The sequence below is a fragment of the Pelophylax lessonae genome (genome assembly GCF_965119305.1).
Source record: "Pelophylax lessonae genome assembly, chromosome: 7".
Classification (NCBI taxonomy): Eukaryota; Metazoa; Chordata; class Amphibia; order Anura; family Ranidae; genus Pelophylax; species Pelophylax lessonae.
In genome coordinates, this window is record NC_138774.1 from 171,412,483 (window position 1) to 171,431,394 (window position 18,912).

At 43.0% G+C, this 18,912-nt stretch overlaps 1 protein-coding gene across 1 annotated transcript in view; it reads left to right on the top strand.

Annotated features, from left to right (window-relative positions):
• LOC309560084 (uncharacterized protein) overlaps positions 1-18,912 on the top strand; it is a gene marked incomplete at both ends in the record, with an annotated part of 78,301 nt that overhangs the window by 44,005 nt on the left and 15,384 nt on the right. The window contains 7 exons of the mRNA XM_082263604.1: positions 4,093-4,203; positions 9,732-9,865; positions 13,223-13,347; positions 14,499-14,604; positions 14,719-14,902; positions 16,434-16,494; positions 16,587-16,642. Of these exons, the coding sequence (XP_082119730.1) occupies positions 4,093-4,203; positions 9,732-9,865; positions 13,223-13,347; positions 14,499-14,604; positions 14,719-14,902; positions 16,434-16,494; positions 16,587-16,642 (777 nt within the window). The remainder of the gene's footprint in view (positions 1-4,092; positions 4,204-9,731; positions 9,866-13,222; positions 13,348-14,498; positions 14,605-14,718; positions 14,903-16,433; positions 16,495-16,586; positions 16,643-18,912) is intronic.

The window sequence follows — 18,912 nt, forward strand, 5'->3', positions numbered from 1 at the left end:
TCTGGGCACACCATTTTTATGAGCATGGGAACAAGTGCGGTCGCTTGCTGGCCCGAATGCTACATAAAAGGTCGGAAGACCGTCATGTCCACGCCTTGGAGACTCCTGAGGGCAAAGTTGTCAGTTCCCCTCGCATAGCCACTTGCTTCCAACGCTTTTACGAGTCCCTGTACCATCTCCCTCGGGCTGGGGGGGGTCAGCCGTCCGACATTCAAGACTACTTGGCAGACTCCGGACTCCCCAGGCTCCCGGATGGGGTCCTGGAGGAGTTGGAGGCTCCCATTACCGAGACGGAGGTGAGCAGGGTGGTATCTGGCTTGCCTGCAGGCAAGAGCCCGGGCCCGGACGGCTTCACAAACCACTATTATAAGTCCCTGCTCCCCATTCTTGGCACCCATATGTGTACCTACTTTAACGCGGTGTCGGATGAACGGCCCCTCCCACCTGAGGCGCTGTTGGCCCACATTGTAGTACTCCCGAAACCGGGTAAGGACCCCCACCACTGTGCCAGCTATAGGCCCATCTCTCTCCTCAACGCTGATACCAAGATTTTGGCCAAAATTATGGCGCTTCGCCTCCAAGACCATATCGCGTCCTTGATCCACCCTGACCAGGCGGGATTCATGCCCCTTCGAGAAGCCCGGGACAATACTGTCCGGGCTCTCCATGTGCTCCACTGGGCTCAGCATGGACCGGACAGACTTCCCTGTCTGGCTCTATCCCTGGATGCGGAGAAGGCCTTCGACAGGGTGGCCTGGCCATACCTGTCGGGGGTTCTTCGATCTCTGGGGCTCGGGTCCCGTATGTTGGGGTGGATCTTGGCCCTATATCACGGCCCAAGTGCCAGGGTCAGGGTGAACGGGTTGCTGTCGGATCCCTTTCCCATTTATAATGGCACCCGACAGGGTTGTCCCCTGTCACCCCTTCTTTTCGCCCTGGCCTTGGAACCCTTTTTGAGGAGAGTGAGGGCACTGTCTGACATTGCTGGTGTTACGGTGGGTGGTACGGAACATAAGGTGTCGGCATATGCCGATGACCTGCTGTTCTATCTTATCCGACCACAGCTCTCCCTCCCTGTACTGGTACGAGAGCTGGATCTGTTCGGGCGACTTTCCAATTTCAAGGTCAATTATGATAAATCTGAATTGCTACCTATTCATGTACCCCCCGACCTGGCTTCGACTCTACGGCGATCCTTTGGCTTTAGATGGCGGGAGGACTACCTCCCATACCTCGGCGTGAACATCTCCCCTGACTTGAAAACTCTATATGACAAGAACTTCGGCGACCTGCTGGCGCGTATCCATCTTGACCTGGAATCGTGGGCATCCCACTCGGTAACTTGGTTTGGCCGCATTAACGTGCTTAAAATGACCATCCTTCCCCGGCTGATTTATTTGTTCAACACGGTCCCCATGCATTTACCGGTATCCTTTTTTAAACGTCTGCGGCGGGCTTTTCTAAAATTCGTCTGGAGGGAGGGGAGCCCCCGCCTGGCCTATGCTGTCCTCAGGCGGGCGAAAGCCGACGGTGGCGTCGGGCTTCCGGATGTTACATTGTACTATAAAGCTATGGCATTAGTTCGTATGCTGAATTGGGCGCACGACGGTCAGTCTAAACCTTGGGTCCCCTTGGAGAAAACGCTGGCGGGCTGGAATCTTGCGGGTGCCCCGTGGATTCCTTCGGGCGATCGTGGACTGTCGGCCTGGACGTCACCCCTGACTGTGGCCACACTCCGCATCTGGGATGGCCTTAATGCGTCTGGCGCCATGTCTTCCGGCGTGTCCCCTTTGGCTCCCCTGGGGGGATTTCCCTGGTTCCCCCCGGGGGAGGATGTACGCTTTTTTCGCTCTTGGAACGCTGATGGCAAACTGTACTGCGGGAAATTTGCCCCGGCAGGCACTTTGCTGCCCCTTGCGACTTTGCGCGATCGCTTCGGCGACTTTCCGATGTCTGACTGGCGCTATAGGCAACTGACTGACTTTTTCGTCACACTCCCAACTGCTCCACGCCCGATAACTGGCCTCTCGGACTTCGAGAAGTGGTTTGTCGACCCTCCGGAGTCCCGCCACCTACTGTCGCACATGTACAAATTGTTATTGAGCGGGGTCTCCTCCTCGCCTCCCTATTTCATGAAGGAATGGGAGAGAGAGCTGGGGGTGGAATTTTCCCCTCCACAACTCTCTCGCATTCTGCGTTTGACCCATGTCTCCTCTATTAGCACCAGGATACAGGAGTCGGCCTATAAATTTGTGGCCCGATGGTACAGGACCCCTGCCAAGTTGGCTCGGATATTTCCGGGCTCGGACCCTCATTGTTGGAGGGGCTGAGGTCAGGTGGGCACTTTCCTCCACATTTGGTGGGAGTGTCCCCTACTGCAGCCCTTCTGGGACGCTGTACATCTTTGGGTATCCAAGCTGTCGCTCACCCCTCCTTCCCGTGCTCCCCTTCAATACCTGTTCCATGATACACACTCCTCGATCAAACGCTACAAACGTAGTATAGTTCCTTTCCTGCTGAACGCCGCCAAGTGCCTCATACCGAGGCATTGGCGGAGTTCCGCCTGCCCCACGCTCTCTGAATGGAAAAAGGAGGTCAACCTAGTGATGGAAGCCGAAAGACATGTTCTCACGTCACAGGGTAGGGAGGAACGCTTTAAGGACACTTGGACGGGGTGGATGTATTACTCTGACGAGATCTCGGATGAACACACTCCTAATATTAGCGGCTGAACTCTAGGACTCCTACCTGGTCTTCTCCAGCCTGGGGCCCGCGCCCTCTGCCCGGACCTCCCTTTCTCTACCTGTTTTATCCTTCATGTTTGTCTTTTCCCCTATACTATCTCTCCCCCCCCCCCCTCTTTTTTTCCCTTTTTTTTTTCTTGTCTCTCTGAGGCCAGTAGTCGATTCTGCGGCTGTATAAACTGTAACACGGACGTTAATGTGTACAGATGCTGGAACTGTGTGTGGTGTCTGTCGGGCCCTCCGGCCTCCTCTGCGGGGATCCCTTTTTTTTTTGGGCGGCACTGACAGACACAGCGCATCCTGGGGGTCCATAATTGTATTTGCTGTTTGGCCGATATTGGCACACGCTTTCACAATGACTGATTAATTGACCCCTATGGACTTGTTTTTGTTTCACTAATGATGTCCGGACTGAACATAATGCCGATTGTGCCTTTTCTGTATTTTTTTTTTCCTACATGCATTTATGCACTTCTTTGCTATTTTATATTTCTGTATGTTGTTTTGAATTTGTTAAATAAAGATTATTTAAAAAAAAAAAAAAAAAAAAAAAAACACCAAAAATGACAGAAATCTTTCCCTTAGTTAGTAAATGCAATAACTTTTGCGCAAACCAATCAAAATACGCTTATTGCGATTTTTTTTTTTTTTTTTTTTTTTTTTTTTTACTAAACATAGGTAGCAGAAAACAAATTGGCCAAAAATTTAAAAAAAATTAGATTTTTACATTTTTTGGGGGGGGGGGGGGGGGGATTTCATATAAAAAAAAAAAATGTGAAAAATATTGTTGTTTTTTCAAAATAAACGCTCTTTTTTTGTTTATAGCGCAAAAAGTAAAAATCGCACAGGTGATCAAATACCACCAAAAGAAAGCTCTGTTTGTGGGAAAAAAAGGACGTAAATTTTGTTTGGGTACGGCGTCGCACGACCGCACAATTGTCAGTTAAAGTCGCACAGCGCCGCATCGCAAAAAGTGGCCTGGACGGAAGACAGCAAAATCCTCCGGTGGTAAAGTGGTTAATGAAGTTTGTTTGGTTGGGTGTAGCATGCTTAATGTACACAACTATTTAAAGGATTCAGGAAAGCTGCATGAAGCTTTCTGTAAGCTTTGCAAGTGCTTAGTAAAAGTTGGTTTTACATGTTACTAGTTTACAAGTTGAAACCTGTGTGTTCAAAACCTAAGTAGGAAGGAGAAGATGACTGGGAGGAAGGAGCTACAGGAACATGTATCTTCACAGGTATATAGCAAGCAATAGAAATCTATTCAGCCCCGAACAAGTGTATTGGATAAATAAACTGCATGTTTCTTCATATTCAAGATATTAAACTTTGAAAATCTTTACTGCAGGTAAACTGCCACCAAGAGGAATAGATTTTGCTGCTCCAGGTTGTATTAACGGAGTCCCTGTTCTTGAGGTGGATTTGGATTCTTTTGAAGAAAAACCTTGGAGAAAGCCAGGTATTCAATTGTGCTGGTCCCACAGCAACTCTGATGTGATGGGGGGGCTTCTGAGGTCAAAAGTGGGCTTCGGGTGTGAAGGGCAGAATCTGATGTGAAAGAATAATTCATGGTAGTATTAGAGATCATGTATTATCAAGCACCATAAAGTACTATAACATTTTTCTCAAAAGTTTGCATACCCTGGGAGAAATTGTCTTGTGTTTGCATTAGGATTGAAAATATGGCTGATCATGTATTGGCTGATCATGTAAAAAAAATTAATTTTGTTTAAGGATAGTGCTCACATGAAGCCATTTATTATCGCATAGCTGTTTTGGCTCCTTTTAAATCATATTGATAACCGAATTCACCCAAAAGTTTCCATCTCCTGGAATGTTTGGCCTTGGTAAAGACCCACAACGTGACACCCACAGGTTAAAATGACAAATATTAATTTCCAACATCTGTGGCTTTTTAAATTGCAATTAGCATTTGTGTATAAATAGTATATATATTGGCTCTTATGTGGATGCACTGAGCAGGCTAGATACTGAGCCATGGGGAGCACAAAAGAACTGTCAAAAAACCTGCATAACAAGGTAATGGAACTTTAAAACGATGGAAAGGGATGTCAAAAGATATTTAAAGCCTTGAATATACCAGTCAGCACTGTTCAATCCCTTATTAAGAAGTGGAAAAGGTCAGGTGGATCAAGAAAGATTGCAGCCACAACTACCACAAGCGTAGTTCAGGATGCAAAGGAAAAACCCATAGGTAACCTCAAGAGAAATACAGGCTGCTCTGGAAAAAGATTGTGTGGTTGTTTCAAGGAGCACAATACGATGATACTTGAACAAAAATGAGCTGCATGGCTAAGTTGCCAGAAAGAAGCCTTTTACCATGCCAATGCCACAAAAAACCTTGGTTACTGTATGCCTGACAACACCTTGACACGCCTCTCTGCTTCTGGCACACCGTAATCTGGAGTGACAAGACCATGTCATGTTCATGAGATGCTCTTGGACTTTTCAGCATGATAATGACCCTAATCACAAGGGTATGTTGACCCTCCAGTCGTTACAGCAGAAAAAGGTGAATGTTCTGGAGTGGCCATCACAGTCTCCTGAACTTAATAACATCATGGGACAACAGTGGGGGTGAGGTCATTGGGAAAAACAGGCCAACATCCTACTTAACATGGAACAAAGGAAGAAATAGGTGTCTCCTCATGGGACCTTAACGGCCTATTATAATACTTAATGGTAAAAATGTATACCAAAAACACAAGGTTATATATAAAGTCATATGTCATATTTTTTTTTTATTTTTTTTTTAGAAATGACAATATAAAAATGCATATAAACAGCTGATGTACACGCCTGAGGAAAGAGAGGAATTTCTGAAATGCATCAGGTGTTTCTCCTAGGGCTATGTGCCAATAGCAGTTTGCTCTAGCCACAGTCTTTGTCTTCATGTTGTACATATACATTTACCTATTACATGTTTTTGCTCTAAAACCCTCTTTTTCTACATCAGCTGTTTATATGCATTTTTATATTGCCATTTCTAATTGAATATGAATTTATATTTTTATATATAACCTTGTATTTTTGGTATACATTTTTACCATTAACATACTAGGCCGTTGAAGTCCCATAAAGGGACACCCATTGCGTCCTTTGAACTTAATAACAGCGAGCCACTCTGGGGAGATCTCAAACTGGCAGTTCATGCAAGAAGACCAAAGACTTTTCATGACTTGGGGCATTTTGCCAAGATGAATGGGCAGCTATATCACCTGTGAGAATTTGGGGCCTCATAGACAATTATGTCAGAGACTGTATGCTGTCATTGATACTAAAAGGGCAATACACAGTATTAAGATCTAAGGGTATGTAGACTTTTGAACGGGTTATTTATTTTAATTACTTGTTTTACATGTTTTGTTTTATGATTGTACCAATCTGTTATGACCTGCAGTTGAATATGAATCCCGTAGGAAATAAAAGAAATGTGTTTTGCTTGTTCACTCATGTTTTCTTTAAAAATGGTACATACTGTACAGTATATTACCAATTCTCCAAAGGTAAGCATACTTTTGAGCACAACTGTACATGCACTGTCTTGTATAAAAAAAGAGGCATTATATTTAAATAGTATCTTGTTCAACTCACACTGACCAAAAGCTGTATATTATTGAAAGTGATTAAAACGTTTGTAAATGCAACATTTTTTTTTGGAAGGGTTGTTTGTGTCCCCACTAGGTAGATTTACCTCTCTATTTGTCTCCTCTCTACATTGTGACTTAAAGTGGGCATTTCCATCCTATCACTAAAAAGCACATCAGAATTCAGTTCTGTGTGCTGATATAAAAAACCCACTTACATTCCTTTGTTTAACCGACATTATTTGCATTTTTTTACAATTACTGTTTATACCATTTTCTGGTTGAGTGAAGCACTGGTGATGTAACCAGGGCCTCACAGATGATTTGCACAAACACATGTTCTAAGAGGCCAATTTCAGAGCTCCAGGTAGTAAAAAGTGGTGGATAAAATGATCATCTTTATTAAACATTTAAAAAAAAATGGTGCACATTAAGAATGAACATGGTCATTTTATTCCATAAACCACTTGAAGGCCAGTGTGTTAAGATGTAGGGTAAGTGGTAGTAGCATGCAGAGTATACTAAATGCTGCATAAGAACTCATGATGGGTCAAGGTCTGTGCTCAGAGCTTTAACTGTGTGATGTGGCCATTATTTCCATCTTGAAGGTAATACCTGTAGACATACAGAATACAAATTGCTTCATAGCAATTGTATAGAGATTTTTAAAGTAATATACCTACTTTTACTAAAACTGGAGAGCGCAAAATCCGATGCGGCTCTGCATAAAAATCGGCTTCCAGGTTTTTTGGGGTTTTTTTTGTTGTCAAAGCTTAATTGAACAAACTGAAGTTAGAAGCTGATTGGCTACCATGCACAGTTGGCACTCTCGAGTTTTATCAAATCTATTGGTACTTGAATAAATTCCTGTGTTGCAAGACCTAGCTCTGGACCCCCTGGTTAACTGAATAGTCTGGCTATAGTTAGGGCTCTAGTTACACACTGGGTTTTGTTGAGGAAGAAAGCAATTGCTTAATTCTCTGCAGCTCAGATAATACACATATACTGTATCTTTGTAGTCTCCTGACTCATGGACTGCACAGTCTATTGGATGTTTTGCATGTTCTAGCATGCAGCAAACTACTACATACATTTTATATAAAAACTCCTGTTAATCATTTACATGGCATTAGTGTAACAAATGAGTTGCACAAAAAAGTTAACACTAACTTATGGCAAGGGCAGCATCTTCGCTGGGTGAGAAATCCTGCATCCTCTAGGAATGTGTATATGGTGCATTATCCGTGTAAGTGCAGCATTTGAAATGTAATCATTGTCATTACAATGTAAGCAATTGGCATGCTGTCAAGTGTGATGGCGAACCACAAACCCTACATGCACTGTCACAGCAACGCCTTAATTGTACATTACAGGAATACAGGATGTTAGTCTTAGATAATGGGTTGAGCAGCTACCTACCGTTGACTTGACGTTGAGAATCAGAGCCCCTCATAACCCCTCTCACCCCCAACAAGCCTGTTTTATGTTTGTGTCCTTATGGGAATGGATGTCTTCTATCTGCTCTGTTAGAAGCAAACATTTTTTTTTTTTTCCTTTGCTGTTTTTTCATTAAGACTCTTCAAGCAATCTACTAGCTCCTACATTGTCCACTGCAGTTTCTACTTTGCAGCTTTCTGGGTCAGGTGACTCTACAGCTAATTTAAGGAGCATACCCAGAACTAAGGCAGTGCAAGGCTGGCCTGAAATACTGCTTTGGGCACTGAAGCTTGCATTTTGCGCTCACCTAGGAATGCAGTGCAATGTGATAAGTTGGCCAAAGGGCACTATACAGATCCAGGGCTGTGATCCATCCATAGTTGCACATTGTCACGGAAGGGTTTATGCCCACAGAAAGGGGGAAGACTTGAATGAAGGGGTTTTCAAGTGATACACATTGCACTGAACTGGCCCAGAAGAATGTGGCACTCGCATACTCAGACTGCTGGTGGACTCTTTGTGGGCTCTCCCAGATTGTTCAGATCTTCTATTCAATGGTCAGGTCCACCTTCCTGCTTCTTGGTTCCTCGCTTGAATGGTCTGGCTATTGAAGCCCAGGTCCTGAGGGACAGATGCAGATCAGATTCAGTCTTCTTAACACTCCTGAAAATCAACTTTACAAAGTTTATCATCGCACCTGGAAGGCCTAATTTGCATGGTGTAAGGTTAGGAAATTTCATTCCCGGAAATACTCCATAGGAGAAATCCTGTCTTTCCTTCAACCTTAGCCTTTCCTTTCCAAAGACTGCTTGCGTCCCACTCACTGGTGAAAACCTTTGTGCAGGGTGTCGCTTACATTATTCCCTCTGTGTGCTCCCAGTGATATTGTGGGACCTCAACTACAACCTGGTTTTGTTGGTTCTTCAGAAACCACACTTTAAGCCTATTAGGGATAGTTCTCTGTCTTCCTTCACTCAGAGTTGAACTCCTTGTTCTCATCTCTGTGTGGGGTTGGATTCCTGCTTCTCTTCTCTGTTCTATTTCTATATAGACAAGACCTACTTTGAACCTATAGTCTGAAGTAGGTCTGAAGGTTCGTCCCTTTGCAGTGAAGGCACACTCTTCTCTTCCACAAATTTCTGTGCAACATGGGCTATTTCGCATCAAGCATCTGTTTCTCAGATTTGCTAGACTGCCAAATTGTCTTCTGTTGACACGTTTGTTTTACCATGTGGATGTTCTAGCTTCTTCTGATGCTAGTTTAAGGCAAAAGGTGCTTTAGGCTGTCCTCTTGGTTTTCAAGCCCTGTTTGTTACAGGGCCTGTTTTTCATATGTTTGTTGTGTTGCAATATATGCTTAAGAAAATATGATTTTTTACTTTTTTTAAATACTTTCCTTGGAGTACATAACGGGCCAGAGATCCCTCCTCTCCCTTATAAATCACGATTGTTTGCTACAAAACTGAGGCTTGCTGGGAGTGGCAGGGGTTATGCTAGGGCTGTCCTTACAACTTTGATGTCCAATTAGCTGCATAACCCACAGTCTAACGTCCTGTGCCCTGTAATATTTTTCAAGAATAGGATTTTACAGGTATGGTTTTTAAGAAAATCCTATTTTCCCTCATACATTTGAGCAATAAGCTGCGTACGTCAGTGATAAGAATGCAAGATAGTCATGTGAGCACGACAAGCAGTGATTTATTTTGGATGTGTCCTGATCAAGATCACAGAGCTCACACTGTTGGTTCTAAAAACATTCAGTTGATATTCACAGTACTGAAATCTGAACTGCACCCAAGCTGTACTACTATACACTCAAGTACACTTTTATACTACTGGGCACAAATAACTTGAGTGGGTGATACTTCAGATGTACCTAAAAAAAAAAAAAAAAAAAAAAAACTTTATGTAATGTTTTTTGTGTACTTTGTTCATTTAACAGGTGCTGACATTTCTGATTACTTCAACTATGGGTTTAATGAAGCAACCTGGAAAGTGTATTGTGAGAAACAAAGAAGACTTCAGCTGGGACTGGACAGTGCTTATCATACAAACAGCAAGGAGAATAAAATAATGGTACAATAGACAAAGTATAAAATTAAGGATCTCGTACAACATGGATGATAACTATTGCAGACAAAAAGATTGCATGATGAAGTTCAAAATATTTATCAGACATTGCTCAAATTTATAGAATGTCTGAATAGCCATGTGTAATCGTTACATTTGGCCATGCATTAAAAGAGCTAAAGCTGATTTTCAGGCAATGGCCACATTTACAGCTGAGATGCACATTGATAAATTATCTAAGCTCTCAAACAATATGTTATTCCATCCAGCCACTTTTCCAGTTCAGACACCTCTGCAAGAAAGCACAGCTAGGACCGTGACACTCCTTTCTTTGTTAGAGAATAAGGACCCCTCCCTGCACCTAGTATTTGGTATTGAAGAAGCAAAAACATACTCCTAATGCCTTTATTTCTGCTCTCTCTTACGGTCACCCTGTTCTCTGTCAGTAAGTGTAGCAGTGCTGGATTGGCAGTTAGTGCTGCCCTTACGTTTTCAAGTCCCAAGCCGGCCATGCATGAATCGCAGTTCAGCTGGTTCAGCAGAAACCCGGCCAAATTTCAATCTATGTATGCGTGCTGTGGTTGAATAAAAGTCGATGTATCGATCAGCTTCTGTACAACTGACCTACTGAGAAATTTCCGCTCGATTGGTGCTGCAGGCTATAGACTGTAGTGCTGATCTGTGTATTTTGATGGTGGGGAAGCCTCCCTGCTTTCATAATACAATAGCTCAGTAGTGCAGATTCCCCAATCCACCTCGACTGTGTGAATGGGGTATTAAGGTCAGTTTTTTTTTTTTTTTTTTTTTTTTTTTTTTTTTTAGTTGAACAAAATTTGACTCCTCTACGGCCAGCTTTAGGCCCCTTTCACAAAGGTGGAGCGGGCAGATCTGAACGGATGCCCCATGCATCTCTATGGGGCATCCGATGTCAGCGGAGACCTGTCCGCTGACATCCGATCCGTCAAATCTGGACGGATGGAAACCCTATTCTCCATCCGTCGAGCGGATGAGAATGGACAGACGTTCCATTCCCATCCGATACCCCATAGAGAACAGCGTGGAGACAGAGCAGCAATCCGCCTGCTCAGCGGGGGATCGGCGGATCGATCCCTTGCTGAGAAAAACTGAGTCCACCGACGGACTCCCCTGTGTGAAAGGGGCCTTAGTGTTACTGTTCCAGGTATGGCAAAAGGCCAATATTAAAAGAGATTCAAGTACTAATATTTGTTACTGTATATTTAGAAATACTGTTCATGTAATATTATTTTTAAATAATATACAACTTAATTACATGGTGTATAATTTGACATTTGTCTGGAATTCAGCTTTATTATTCATTCATTTTCTTTAACTACATGCCCGATTTTCAGTTTGGACACTGTACAAATTGTTAATAAAACAGAATGCAATGATGTGGAAGTTTCAAATTTCTATATTTTATTCAGAATACAACATGGATAACATATCAAATGTTTAAACTGAGAAAATGTATCATTGTAAGGGAAAAATAAGTTGATTTTAAATTTCATGGCATCAACACATCTCAAAGTTGGGACAAGGCCATGTTTACCACACTGTGGCATCTCCTCTTCTTTTTATAACAGTCTGCAAATGTCTGGGGACTGAGGAGACAAGGTGCTCAAGTGTAGGAATAGGAATGTTGTCCCATTCTTGTCTAATACAGGCTTCTAGTTACTCAACTGTCTTAGGTCTTCTTTGTTGCATCTTCCTCTTTATGATGCGCCAAATGTTTTCTATGGGTGAAAGATCTGGACTGCAGGCTGGCCATTTCAGTACCCGAATCCTTCTACACAGCCATGATGTTGTAATTGATGCAGTATGTGGTCTGGCATTGTCATGTTGGAAAATGCAAGGTCTTCCCTAAAAGAGACCTCTGGATGGGAACATATGTTGTTCTAGAACTTGATGCATTGATGGTGCCTTTCCAGATGTGTAAGCTGCCCATGCCACACGCACTCATGCAACCCCATACCATCAGACATGCAGGCTTCTGAACTGAGCGCTGAGAACAACTTGGGTTGTCCTTGTCCTCTTTAGTCCAGGTGACATGACGTCCCAGTTTTTCAAAAAGAACTTCAAACTTTGATTCGTCTGACCACAGAACAGTTTTCCACTTTGCTACAGTCCATTTTAAATGAGCCTTGGCCCGGAGAAAATACCTGCACTTCTGGATCATGTTTAGATATGGCTTCTTTTTTGGCCTATAGAGTTTTAGCTGGCAACGGTGAATGGCACGGTGGATTGTGTTCACCGACAATGTTTTCTGGAAGTATTCCTGAGTCCATGTTGTGATTTTTATTACAGTAGCATTCCTGTATGTGATGCAGTGCCGTCTAAGGGCCCGAAGATCACGGGCATCCAATATGGTCTTCCGGCCTTAACCCTTACGCACAGAGATTGTTCCAGATTCTCTGAATCTTTTTGGATGATATTATGCACTGTGGATGACGATAACTTCAAACTCTTTGCAATTTTTCTCTGAGAAACTCCTTTCTGATATTGCTCCACTATTTTTCGCCGTAGCATTGGGGGAATTGGTGATCCTCTGCCCATCTTGACTTCTGAGAGACACTGCCACTCTGAGATGCTCTTTTTCTACCCAATCATGTTGCCAATTGACCTAATAAGTTGCAAATTGGTCCTCAAAGCTGTTCCTTATATGTACATTTAACTTTTCCGGCCTCTTATTGCTACCTGTCCCAACTTTTTTGGAACGTGTAGCTCTCATGAAATCAAAAATGAGCCAATTATTGATATTTGCTTGATATGACATTTCAAAATGTCTCACTTTCAACATTTTGATATGTTATCTATATTATATTGTGAATAAAATATAGGTTTATGAGATTTGTAAATTGGTCCATTCCAATTTGTACAGTGTCCCAAATTTTTTGGAATTGGGTTGTATTTGGCTGCTGGGGAGGGAGATTTACTAAAACTCGAGAGTGCAAAATCTGGTGCAGCTCTGCATAGAAACCAATCCACTTCCCGTTTTTTTTTTTTTTTTTTAGTGAAGGCTTAAATGACAAGCTGCAATTAGAAGCTGATTGCCTACTATGGCACAGCTGCACCAGATTCTGACTGCTCCAGTTTTAGTAATAACCCCCTAGATGTCATTGCTCTAATTTTGAGTATAGACTATTGAATGCTGAACCGCTGTCATGAGAACTGTTTCAGAGCCACATCCTATTATAATTTTTTGGCATCTGCATATTTTGGCACACCCAGAAGTGTGATGAGTACGATATGTGTCTTGTTGATACTTTTATCTGAGACTTCCATTGGTTCCTAAGCTTTCTCTTTTTTGTTTGTATAAACTATACTTTGCATTTTGCAAAACAGGTCCAGCAAGGCAGAACGGGTAATGTGGACAGAGGAAGAGAAAATGGCTATGAAGACACTGAAATGCAGTTTATTAATTCAGGTTGTAAAGAAGGAAAAACTATTTCTGAAACCTCCCGGAATGGGTGAATATTTTTCATATGAATTGTACAAACCATAAATAATAGGGGAGCTAATAATGCTTTGTTTTCATATATATTTGCTTGATTGTAACGTCTCTGTAAACATTACAACTTTATGGACTGAAACTCACAAATTCATCAGTGCCAGAACATAATTTTGTTTTTTTAATGGTAAATTTATGGGAAAGAATTTAAGGGCTAGTTCAGTCCAAAATTCTACTGATTTGTGGAATCAGTGCTGACCTATTGTATGACGAACAGAAATTATCACACTTGCCAGCTAGCCTGCAAAAAAAAATTGTTACTTTAAAAAAAGAGGGTTTAGTTTGCAAACCTTTGCAATTGTGTAAGCCACAGTGCCTACGTCAAGGCTCCTCTGTATACTGTGGTCCTAACACTATAATTTTGAGAGTCTCCAAGTGGAGCACCTATAGCAGTGGATCGATTAAGGGCAGGTTTGCCTGGAGGAAGCCGACCTCTCCTTAAGGCCCAGGGATGCACCGGACCCCCAGCACTTCTTCTGACTTCCTATATTCCTTGGGGATTCCAACAGTGAGTTCTCTGTGGTGTCATTGCTGTATATGTTCCCATCTTGATGTTCTCCCACTACCCCTCTTACATTATACTGGCTATCTAAAACAATTGACAATACAGCAGGGAGAGTGGGACCCCCTTGTTACAGTTATTGAGGGCGTGCAGACCCCAGAACTCAGTTACTCAGATTTCAGCACCAGAGTCTCTAAGATAAAATGAGCCATTGGAGGTTTAAATCTCAGTTAGCGAGTGTGCACTCGCTTCGTCATTCAGCCAAGTGCTATAGTGATTCTTAGGTCATTACATAACCGAGCCGAAGATGCAATCTGGTAAATAGCATAAATATCCTTTTATTGAATACTTTGGGGTTGAAAGGTTCCAAGACAAGTGCTTCTGCCCCTAGGGCCCTTGTTCATAGCGGAGTTGTGTCTGCAAGCAGTTTGTGGAGGCTGAAGTTGGGCATCGGATTTGTGTTCTCCTCTTCAGCATTGGATTTAAGGGTAGTAGCACCTCATCTCTTGTTGGGTCATTACATGTACTAGCTACAAGAAGGCATGGGAGTATATTGCTTCTTGTGCATATTTCAATGATTCACAGTACTATATATAATTGCTTTATAGAAATCAGACTGGAAGCACTGATGCAGTGGTTGGGGAGATCTGTAATATAGCTCGTGTTGAAGGCAGGAGATGGGACATTCAAGAACCAAATGAAATGATCTTTGAGGTAACAACACTGTCACAAAAATATACCTGTGCTTCAGTAATAATATAGATCTGTATACAATATAGACATGTTTGAGATGGTATTGTGTACATTCTGATGTTTTTGTTTCTTAAGGTGGTAGCTAATCATGGGTATAAGCCCCATGGCATGATTCAGCATCAGCAGCCTCCTCCACCTCTTTTACCTCCACCAAACATTGCTCCAAATCCTCCAGTGTACAATGGACTTCCTCCACCGCCTCTCTTCTTCCAGCGCCCACCTAATCCCTCTCAGGCTCCTGCACAACTTCATCCTCCAGGTGACCCAAACCATCAGATACATTTATCAAATAGATGAATTTCTCTTGCCTCTAATTCTTGGTTTACATTTTATTCACACCATTTTTGAATAACATCCGTACCCAACCTAGCTGATATACTTCCAGTGCATTGAGGCAATTTGCTATCAATAATAATATCATGTAAGCCATGCTTTTGCACACCTTTTATTATTAAGCCTAGAGATTATGAGCATTTTTTTAGTTAGCCTGGCCATACATTAGAACATTTTAATTTTTCCTTTAGATTTACCAAAACCACATATAAAATGAGGTCCAAACTAATCACTTTCAATTTGTATGCAATCAGTAAGGCCCTTGCACTACATAGTTGAAGGTAAATTTAAAGGAAAATTTAATAATACAATTGTATAATGTAGGGTCAGCTTTACTCAATGATTAATGTTATTGCATTGCAAAAGCTATTAGACATTGATCTCCTCTCCCAAGCTCCACAGAACAATTGCTCATTTGGGAGTTTTTTTTTCCCCCATTCAGGCCCACCTTGTGGGATTAATCGCCTAACAATGACCCAGCAGTCTCTTGTAATACATAGTATGAACAACAACTGTCAGTTCTACTTGATTGTGGGTAAATATGTGTTCAGTGTGTACATGACTGAGATTGTGGCATTGGTTGATAGCTGACTAAAAGATGTAGTACACTGAGGCTAAAACTGCTCCGTGGATTGTCGCTCGTCGCATGTCTCATTGTAGATTTCTACTGCTTCTTTCTGCATTATTGGTTTACCCAGGGCTTTTATTCTCAGAGAATGGGTACAGGAACTGCCATCTTCTGAGTCACCCTTCGTCTTTGTCCCCTACCCACCTCTGAGCAGGGTCCCTAGGTTTCACCCCCTACCCACCTTCCAGTACAGCCCCTTTTAGAGAATACAGAACCAAGTATAATTTTGTTCTTCTAAGTAATTTGTATGGAATTTGATAGGCCCCACCCCAGCAACAGTAGACCCCCCCCCCTGCAGCAATACACCCCCCTCCACACACAACACTAGCCCTCCCTCAGCAACAATGGACCCCCCACAACAAAATACCATCCTAGCAACAACAGATCTTCTAGTATCCAACACCAATAGACCCACCAACAGCCAGCAGCAATAAATGTCTCCCAGCAACAATTTACCCCCTAGCAAAAGGGGACACCCCCACCAGCAACAATAGACATACCTGGCAACAATAGACCCCCACACAAAAATAGATCCCCACCAGCAACAATAGATCCTCCAGCAGCCAGCATTGATAGACCTTCAGGCACACCCAGCACTCCTTGCCATAAAATGCATTCAGTGCTACAGGTGCCGGAACTGCATGTTTTTGAGTGTTTTTTCTTTGTAGACATTTCTGAAATTTTCAACCATGTGGTCTTTTCAAGGTGTAGGTAAAGTCCTAAACTATATACTGTTTTTTAATACGTACACATGCGCAATTAATATGTGTGTGCGTATCATTATAATATACTAAAAACACTTTTTTATTATTTTTTTTTATTATTTTAGCACTGCTTCCTCCCCCTCTTGTACCACCACCACCTCCTGTCCATATTCCGCCACCCAGTGGGTAAGTCTGAGAATGTAATTTTCTGTTGTCTTTTTTCCTCTCTAATTGTAAAAAATACTAAAACTTTTGTGTTTTTTGTTTTATATCCAAAGTCATCCTGTCACTTATAACAATAGACCGCCTCCTCACAATGGTTATTACACCACTGGTGAGTAATGTTTATGTTTTTATAATGATTATTGCTTATAGTTGGCTAAGAATTTTATGAAGTTCTGTAATAATTATGGTGAAATAATTGTTGTTTCATAACAGAGTGAGGATTGGCACGATGGTTGTTAATAAATTATCCCTGTGACCACCTATATATGCTATAACTAAAAGTGCAAATACAAGATATACAGAAAAAAGTAATGTACAAATAGTCCATCCAATCATGGACTCTTTAGGGCTCAGTACTGTCTGTAGTTCAGGACAAGCCTATGGGAGGGGAGTAGAAGCAATCTCTGGGACCATGTTTAAAAAAAAAAAAAAAAGAGTGCAGAGGTTCCTCTAAGTGCAAACTGATGATGAAATTTATTTAGAACAAAGTAAGAAAACCACTTACATTTTTGAGTAGGTAAAAACAGGCATGTATAGATAGTCCACCGTCCGTGGGACAGCACTAGTGCTGTAGACACTGGTATCCCCGCTCAGCTGGGAACGGAAGCCGGCTGCATGTGTAGGATTCAGAATAGAGCGCTGGAACGCTGTTGAAACGCAATGTTGAGCATGATGACCCCATAGGACGTGCCACAACACATTTCCAAGCATGTGCACTGGCGATGGCCAGTCAGTGCGTGCTCCTTTGTTAAGCTCTTGACAAAGGAGGGCACACTGACCGGCCACTGGCATTGCGCATGTTCGGAAATGAGTCGTGTCATGTCCTGTGATGTTGTGGCGATTCAACAGCGTTCCAGCCCTCTCTCCTGGTGCCTTCTACACATGTGTAGAAGGCACCAGGGGAGAGGGGCGGAACGCTGTTGAAGCGCCACAACATCACAGGACATGACACGACTCAAGTTCACCGGCAGTGGCCGGTGAACTTGACAAAGGAGCGAGCACACACTGACTGGCCATCGCCAGTGCACATGCTCAAACGCATATTCCAGCTTTCTATTCTGATTCCTTCTACACATGCAGCCGGCTTCCAGACCCAACTGAGCGGGGATACCAGTGTCCACAGTGCGAGTGCTGTCCTATGGACGGTGAACTATCTATAAATGCCTGTTTTTTGTGCTAAATAAATTTCATCATCAGTCTGCACTTAGAGGTGCCTCTGCACTCCTTTTTTTTTTTTTTTAATTGTTTTTTATGCCTGCTGTGATGGCTGAGGTTTTACCCTAAAAAAGTACAAATTATAAAAGGATTATCTCAGCACAATTGTTATCTTAATCAGACAGGACAGGTGTAGTTAGCCACAGGGTGCTATACAGGCCTAGGGCCATCCACCCCTGTGGAACCCATATCCTGAAAATCCCTTTGGGAGAAGGCACACTGTGATGGATGAAGCCTGAATCACATATAGGGACCAGGGACATGGACAGGCAAGACAAGCTCCCCTGTTTGTTCGACAGTCAATATAGCCCCATAACATGTATGAGAAGTAATATACACTATATTACCAAAAGTATTGGGACGCCTGCCTTCGTTCGCACATAAACTTGAATAGCATCCAAGTCTTAGTCCATAGGGTTCAATATTGAGTTGGCCCACCCTTTGCAGCTATAACCGCTTCAACTCTTCTGGGAAGGCTGTCCACAAGGTTTAGGAGTGTGTCTATGGGAATATTTGACCATTCTTCCAGAGGCGCATTTGTGAGGTCAAGCACTGATGTTGGAAGGTCTGGCTTGCAGTCTATCTGTTTTAGTTCATCCCAAAGGTGTTCTATAGGGTTGAGGTCAGGACAGTCAATTTCCTCCACTGTTCCCACAAAGTAGGGAGCATGAAATTGTCCAAAATGTATGCTAAGGCCTTAAGGCCCCTTTCACGCGGGCTTTCTGATTAGGTCTGTCAGTTTTTCAGGTGGACCTGTTTGGATGCTCCATTCACCCCTATGGGGCAGCCGATGTCAGCGGTGACATACACACTGCCATCCGATCTGATCCTGTCTGTAAAATCCAGACAGATGGTAACCCTATTTTCCATCCGTCTGGCGGATCCGATGAGATCGGATGAAAACAGACAGGCGATCCGTTTCCAACTGATCTCCCCGTAGAGGAGAGCGGGACTCTGATAGGTCCGCCTCAGCACAGTGAGAGGAGATGAACCTGTCACCTGCCGGCTCAGTGGGAATCGGCAGATCGATCCCATGCTGAGCAAAACCGAGTCCGCCGGCGGAAAGATTGTATGAAAGCACCCTTAGGGTTCCCTTCACTGGACATAAGGGGCCAAGCCTAACCCCTGAAAAACAACCCTACACCATAATCCTGCCTCCACCAA